At 41.3% G+C, this 7,715-nt stretch overlaps 1 protein-coding gene across 1 annotated transcript in view; it reads left to right on the top strand.

The window, feature by feature from the left end:
- Nucleotides 1–7,715, top strand: part of iqgap3 (IQ motif containing GTPase activating protein 3) — a 32,269-nt gene that overhangs the window by 10,843 nt on the left and 13,711 nt on the right. Inside the window, exons 13-18 of the mRNA XM_016466885.1 lie at nucleotides 501–661; nucleotides 1,405–1,520; nucleotides 1,991–2,154; nucleotides 3,923–4,013; nucleotides 4,844–5,011; nucleotides 5,794–5,936. Coding sequence (XP_016322371.1) covers nucleotides 501–661; nucleotides 1,405–1,520; nucleotides 1,991–2,154; nucleotides 3,923–4,013; nucleotides 4,844–5,011; nucleotides 5,794–5,936 — 843 coding nt within the window. The remainder of the gene's footprint in view (nucleotides 1–500; nucleotides 662–1,404; nucleotides 1,521–1,990; nucleotides 2,155–3,922; nucleotides 4,014–4,843; nucleotides 5,012–5,793; nucleotides 5,937–7,715) is intronic.

Here is a 7,715-nt window from a genome sequence, read left to right as displayed (position 1 = left end):
CAGTCACACACTCACTCACACACTCACACACACACACACACACACTCACGCGCACGCACGCACGCACGCTCGCTCACTCACACACTCACACACTCACACACACGCTCGCTCGCTCGCTCACTCACTCTCTCACTCTCTCACTCACACTCACACTCACACTCACACTCACTCACACACTCACACACCCACACACTCACTCACTCACTCACTCACTCACTCACTCACTCACACACACACACACTCTTACACACACACTCACTCACTCACTCACACACACACTCTTACACACACTCTCTCTCACACACACACACACACTCACTCACTGTGTGTGTGTCTGTGCGCTGAACCGACTAAATAAAAAGAGAGAGCAAGCTTTGTGTTTGTGTGCGTGTGTGTGCGTGCGTGTGCGTGCGTGCGTGTGCGTGCGTGTGTGTGCGTGCATGTGTGTGCGTGCATGTGTGTGCGTGTGTGTGTGTGCGTGCGTGTGTGTGTGTGTGCAGGGGGAGCTGCAGCAGGAGGAGTTGTTTGTTGCGGTGGAGATGTTGTCTGCGGTGGCTCTGGTTAATCAGGCCGTGGAGGTTCAAGACTTCAGTGCGTTCAGTGCTACACTGCTCAGTCCTGCAGCTGGACTCGCCGACATCGATGACAGTCTGATGCAGAGGTCTGACCACTCACTCATCAAAACCTGTTTCACTCGATCTCCTGCACGCCTTCTGTCTCTGATTGATAGTTTAGAGCGTTTTATCCAGTCGAAGCTCTTTTAGTGTAACTGTACAAACGTCCAGCTTCAGCTCGAGCTTCTCGTGTCAAATCTTGACTGATTTTTATCAAGTAAAGGTCAGAATAACTGCAGTAATATCTCCAGATGAACACTTACTGGACTGAAGCAGCTCAGCTTTACTTGATTCTCCATCAATCATGTTTTAGAGTCTCAAATCTGATCCTCAGGATCTTTTGAGGAGCGTTTGTTTCCAGAAGCTTTACTTTCACTGTTCCTCAGCGGAGGAATGATCTTCACAAGCCTCCAGAACATCTCACATCTTCTGAGGAGCCTTTATTTCTTCAGCTCTCAATCACTGCATTATATGTTTGGAGCATTTCACTCTCATCTTACTGAGACAGATTACTGCAGATATAGAGACGACTGATATTTAGAACATTTTATGTCAGTATCTGCTGTATATTTTTGACAGTTTGAGTCTCTGAATAAAATTGAGCTTCATATTCTCACTATATAGGACTAGATGAGCCATAAAAGCCTGATGGAGCAAATATGACACAAAACATGTATTTTTTTTTTTTTTTTTGATTTTGTCTAAAGATTCAATAAACTGTACCATTTCAAAAAATGTGATGATTATTTCATATGTCAAACTGTTCGTGTGTGTGTGTGTGTGTGTGTAGGTATTTCGAGCAGCTGTGTGAGCTGAAGAGGAGGGCAGGTAAAGCTCTTCTCAGCTGGAACGATCTGCAGACGGGACTGAACGCCGTCAACTCGGCTGCTCACGAGGAACATGAACGTCAGTTCATCACAAATGTGATTTTAAAGTGATTATAATAATTAGTCAGCAGCATTAGTGACGCTCTGACTGTTGATCTCCGCAGAGATTCTCACCATCGGTCTGATCAATCAGGCTCTGAGCCACAGCGATCCTCAGAAGACAAAAACAATTGTTTTTTTTTTTTTTTTTTGATTTTGTCTAAAGATTCAATAAACTGTACCATTTCAAAAAATGTGATGATTATTTCATATGTCAAACTGTTCGTGTGTGTGTGTGTGTGTGTGTAGGTATTTCGAGCAGCTGTGTGAGCTGAAGAGGAGGGCAGGTAAAGCTCTTCTCAGCTGGAACGATCTGCAGACGGGACTGAACGCCGTCAACTCGGCTGCTCACGAGGAACATGAACGTCAGTTCATCACAAATGTGATTTTAAAGTGATTATAATAATTAGTCAGCAGCATTAGTGACGCTCTGACTGTTGATCTCCGCAGAGATTCTCACCATCGGTCTGATCAATCAGGCTCTGAGCCACAGCGATCCTCAGAAGACGCTCTCGGCGCTAATGCTGCCCTCCAGCGGCCTGCAGGACATCTTCCCGCTCAACGCCAGACGCTACCATGATGTGCTGACCCAAGCCAAACGACGCAAGGCTGAGGTAACCCCTTCATTAATCACTGCTGGTTTACTGCACTGCATCAGCATTGAGACCTGAGCCTTCTGTTGTTCAGTCATTCATTCATAAAGCTGCACTATAAGACTTTGTTCTCTTAATTGCCTTCTCTATATGCAAGTTACTTATAGTGTTGTGCTTCTGCACAAATAACTTGCATCAGAGCAGATGTCAATTTAATCAAGTCATACTGACAGTCAGAAGTACATCCTGCAAGGCATGTTTCTGAATAAAAATGCTGTCTAAACAATAGTGTTGGGTACCGAAAACCGGTACCTATGTAACCGGTATGTACTAGAACCAAATCCGAACGCAGATGACATGCCTGAGCGCTCGATTGAAATATTTGTCCTCTGGTTCTCCGAAACGGACGTAAGAAGCATCATCACCGGCACCACACGTGAAAAATAATTTCCCGACTGAGAAAACGCACGTGAACTCAGGTCGGAAAGCTCTAATAATACAAATCCAGCACATCTTTGCAGTAACGAGAGTGTCCATGTTGTTTTCACATTCCTCGGGAAATGAGAGCATCCGAGGAGCGCGTGAATGCAGTAATTACACTTGCTCTGGCGGCAGCAGGTAGCCTTCCATTAACTAAGCTAAACATGCTTAAACTAAAACGCCTAAAGCTAAACCTCCCTTGTGTTCACATTTCTAAACCTAAAGAGAACATTATAACCTTTTTACTCCACAACACCAGTCAAATACTTCCTTTTGTGATCTGAGGAGGCTTCTTGTCACAGAACGAGGCAGAAAATATGTTCCATAGGCTACTTTAAAAAGAATACATCGATTAGCAATGAATTATAAATATACTTAATTATTATGAAAATACCAGAGATGGCTTGAATAACACAGATAAACTATATTGTGGCAGTCGAGTGTTTATTGTCTTTGTTTTATCATTCAAAACGCTCATATGTTCTGTTTACTCAGTTACAGCTATAATAGCCATGCCTTTGTCCTTATAAGGGATTTCCTGGAGGGTCATGAGTTCTCTACTTCTGTGACTGGAGGTGTTGATTTTCTGTGCGAGGGCGCCCTCTGGCGTCCAGTATGAATTAAACAGACATCATGTGCTTATAGTGTTAATGGCCAATCCATCATTTTTGGGGGAATTTTTATTTAATTATTTTTTTAATAAGTATCGATTTGGCACCGGTATCGAAAAAAACGATACCCAACCCTACTAAACAAGTAACATTCTGATCTGACCTGTTCTTAAAACATAAAATAAATCACAATACTAACATTGAGATATAACATTTAATTAGTCAGATTAGAGAGAGGACTAGACAGAAAATGAGAACTATTTTATTAAGCTTTGGTTCAGAAATTGTAAATGTTAAAATACTGGTCATAATTTGTGTGCGGTTATGCTATGTTTAGATTTCAGAAATACAATCTCTAATTATTTTTGGATTTGCTCATTGCATGTTTTTATTACAATTATTACTTTTAAGTAAGAAAACAGGGTTATTATAGTTAACTAAAACTAAAGCCATAAAAACATTTGCATTTTCGTTACTTGAAATAAAATAGAAAGAACTTAAAAATGAAAAAACTTATATACATATTTAAAAGAAAAACTAAAATCCACGTAAAAAAAAGAAAAAAATCCAGAGTGCATCTTTAAATGTGTTAAATTTGATTGTACCTGAATCCTGAATAATAGGTTGCAGTCTCGCTGTGTATTTGGGGATGCTCTCGTTTCCATTCTGAACATGAATGAGGATGTTTTCTTGTGTAGCTGAGCCGTGATCCGGGAGCTGAGCTCTGGTTGGCTGACATTCAGGAAGCTGTGAGACTGGCCAATCAGGACACTCAGAAAGCGCTGAAGAGTGAGTGAATGCACACAAACACACATGATACGCTTGACACGCATAGTATAACTGCAAGGGTTTCTGATGGATAGAAGAAGAAAAAAGAAATTAATTCAAGGCAAGACACTAGAGGCAGTACCATTGCTTTTTACACACTGGTCGATTTAGATCTATTTTGCTTCCATAACATGCCTTTCTTCATACTAGTGGAAAGAAAATATCCAAAATACACGTTTAAGTGTATTTTTGTTATTGCACTTAATCTGTTTGTCAATTCCAATCCATATCTTTTTGTTCTTACATACACCAAACTGCAGTTTTATTCCTCTCTATATTCCGAAGGCTTTTATTGAGGGTTTTGTTCATAAATCATTCTGAACACTGATTTGTACGTTTTACTCCTAAAACTGTGGTGAAAATGTGTTTGTTTTCTGTCTGTTGACAGTATTTTCTGATTTATGGAGTGATAAAAAGAGAAATCCAGAATCCTCTCTGGAAAAATCTTAAACTCTAATATTTCAGTAAAATCAAACTGGAATTTTGAATCTGGCAATGTTCAGTGTATGCAAATTAGGGAATATTTAACCAGATATGGTCTTATTTGCATATTTAAACATTTTTAACTTTTCAGAAACTGGATAAGTGTGAAGTTTTTTGTTTTTCCCTTATTAAACCTGTAGTGTCTCGCCTTAAAGCGTAATTGTTACATGCCCTACAGCTTTAGATTGTAAGAGTTTATCACATCATTTTCAATCCTCACAAGGAAACAAACTCTGTGTCTGTGTGTGTGTGTGTGTGTGTGTGTGTGTGTGTGTGTGTGTGTGTGTGTGTGTGTGTGTTCTGTACAGTGTGTCTGGGTCTGGCGGCGGTCAATCAGGCTGTTAAAGAGGGCCGAGCGTCTCAGACGTTGCGTGTTCTGCGTCTGCCAGAGGTGGCGCTGCGGAGCGTGGTGTCCGGATGTGCTGATGGGTATCAGACGGAGCTGACCGCCCTGCTCCGCGCCAAAACACTGGAGGGTCAGTCCAACACAAACACACACACAACTAGAGCTCTGTTACACAACTGGACCAACAAACTTCTGCATTCAGTGTGTAACGTACAGGGATCTTTTTTGAAACAGGGTCAATTTTTTGAAATTGGAATTTTGAAAGCTGAATAAATAAGCTTTCCATTGATGTACCCCAGCGACTTAAGACTGCTTTTGTGCTCCAGGGTCACGTATAAGATCCGTAAAGTTGCGAAAATTAAAGTCTCAAACCCAAAGAGATATTCTTTCTGAAAGTTAAGACTCGTCCACGCCCTCCTAAAATGCCTCACGCCCCCTCAATATCTGCGTCACTGTGTTGGATGATTTGCATAACTCCGCCCAAATGTGTACGCGAAGAACAAAGGCGTAGCTTTTATTTTCGCTGTACTATTGTTGTCGTGGAGACGCTGTATGTTTCCAAATATGGTAAGGGGCGTAACATTTCATCACAGGCTTGAGGTATTCGACCAATCACAACGCACTGGATAGCTGGCCAATCAGAGCACACCTCGCTTTTCAGAACGATGAGCATGTAAAAATCGACATGTTTCAGAAAGACAGGGCAGAGAGGAGCCACAATAATGTACAGTATGTGGAAAATAATGTGTTTTTTGAACCTTAAACTACTAAACACATTGCATTACACCAAATACACAACATAATGTGTTTTTTAGCAGCATCATATGACTCCTTTAATATGGTCCCAGAAAACCTGTCGATCATGAGTGTAGGGTTTGGTGATGTTTAAGTGTGTGTTTGTATGTTGAGCAGGTGATAACAGAAGCCCGTGGATGACGACGAAGCTGCCGGAGAGCAGCTCTTACTTCTTTCATCTGCAGAAGCTGGAGGGCACCTGGGAAAGACCTCAAGGGTTCGTCCAGAACAGCACCTTGCTGACGCACGAGGAGATACAGGTGAGACACACACAAACACCTGAACCAGCAAAACGTGCTGAATCTGACATCCAGGGGCCAGTTGTTGAAAGTTAATCCAATCGGATTTTGGCCATCGGATTGTATCAAATCTTAAAAATGGGTTGTTCAAAATAAAACTGACGATCAGATCACGAAATCCAATCTTGGTTTGTGTTGCTCAAAACGTTTTAGTAAGATTGGGATAGTTTTGATCCAAAAAAACTGGATTGTTCTGATCCCAGCAGAACGGTGGATTTCGGGAACAAAAATTTTATAAAACTTTAAAATTGGTCCAAAAAAATACAACATTTGTAACATGTACCCCCGGTTTCACAGACAAGGCTTGAGCCTAGTCCCAGACTAAAATGTAAATCTGAGCTGTTTCAAATGAAAGAAACTTGCACCGACTGATCTTAAAATATATCAGTGCCTTTGTTTTGTCTCAAGATGCACACCACTAATGTTTTTTTCTAAGGCACGTTTATAAAAATTACTTAAAGGTGACCTATTATGCCCCTTTTTACAAGATGTCAAATAAGTCTCTGATGTCCCCAGAGTGTGTATGTGAAGTTTTAGCTAAAAATACCCTACAGATAATTTTTTATAGCTTGTTGAAATTGCCATTTTTAGGGTATGAGCCAAAACGCGCCGTTTTTTGTGTTTGTCCCTTTAAATGCAATCGAGCTGGTGCTCCCGCCTCCCCTTTCAGAAGAGGGCGGAGCTTCTAGAGCTCATGCACCAGCATGCCAGCAATAACAAAACACTCTCTCACGCACTGAAAATGTCTGCTAGTAGCGGTGTTCAGCCATATATGTTCGAACCGGTGTCATGCCGAATTCTGCACCCTGCCAGATTATTTATGAATTACACAGACGGGGAGCACGGCGCTATAAAAATAACAACAAAGCTGGTCTCATGGTGCTCATTGCTTTCATTTGCAATTTTTAACTACCACATTCCTATTCACGATCGTTCTGGCGGCACGTGAAGCCAGCATCAGTGAAAACAGACAGACAGTGGTAGCTTTAGCAACATTATTAGCCTTACAGAGTGCCAGGAAGGCAACTTGGAAAACAAACGCGTGATACTTACTACTTCTAGATGGCGTAACGAATTTCTGTAGAGTTGAGGGAGCATTTTCTTCGAATACAAAATGAGTCCACCTCGTCTTCGGCGGCTGAGATTTCGGGGGTAAATGGAGAGAGCTATGTGGATTAATACATCCAGCAACAGAACACCTAAAACGCTTGGGAGACATTCTCGTCAGTGCAGCAATGGCGGACTGTGTACAACTCTCTGTGAGCTCGCTCAGGGCAGTTCTATGTTCTATGTAATGTGACGATTGTGACGTCACATTAGCACCAATGCTAAAAATAGGCCATTGGGAGACGCTGCTTATTATTTATGGGGATTAAAGAAAAAAGGAGTGGGTGGATTTTTATCATTATAGACACACTGCCAACACACATTTATGTCCAAACACCTTGCAAAAGTGAATTTTGCATAATAGGTCTTCTTTAAATGTCCTAATTGAGCTATGGCCTAATCCTGGTTTAGGCTAAGCCCTGTCTGTGAAACCGGGCCGTAATATATCCACAAATCCCCAAACAGCTGTTAATATCAAACAAAAATATTATATTTAATTTAAAGTTTTTTTGTTTGTTTTTTTAATCACTGATTGTAAACTACATTGGCACAATCATCAGAGATGGACCAGTCAGATGTAGTTATTTGTGTAAATGCACTGCAAAACTAGAATGCAAAACATTGCCATCCTCC

The sequence above is a fragment of the Sinocyclocheilus anshuiensis genome, unplaced genomic scaffold (genome assembly GCF_001515605.1).
Source record: "Sinocyclocheilus anshuiensis isolate Anshui unplaced genomic scaffold, SAMN03320099.WGS_v1.1 scaffold480, whole genome shotgun sequence".
Taxonomy (NCBI): Eukaryota; Metazoa; Chordata; class Actinopteri; order Cypriniformes; family Cyprinidae; genus Sinocyclocheilus; species Sinocyclocheilus anshuiensis.
Note: the sequence above shows the minus strand (reverse complement) of the source record. Positions and strands in the feature narration are given on the sequence as shown.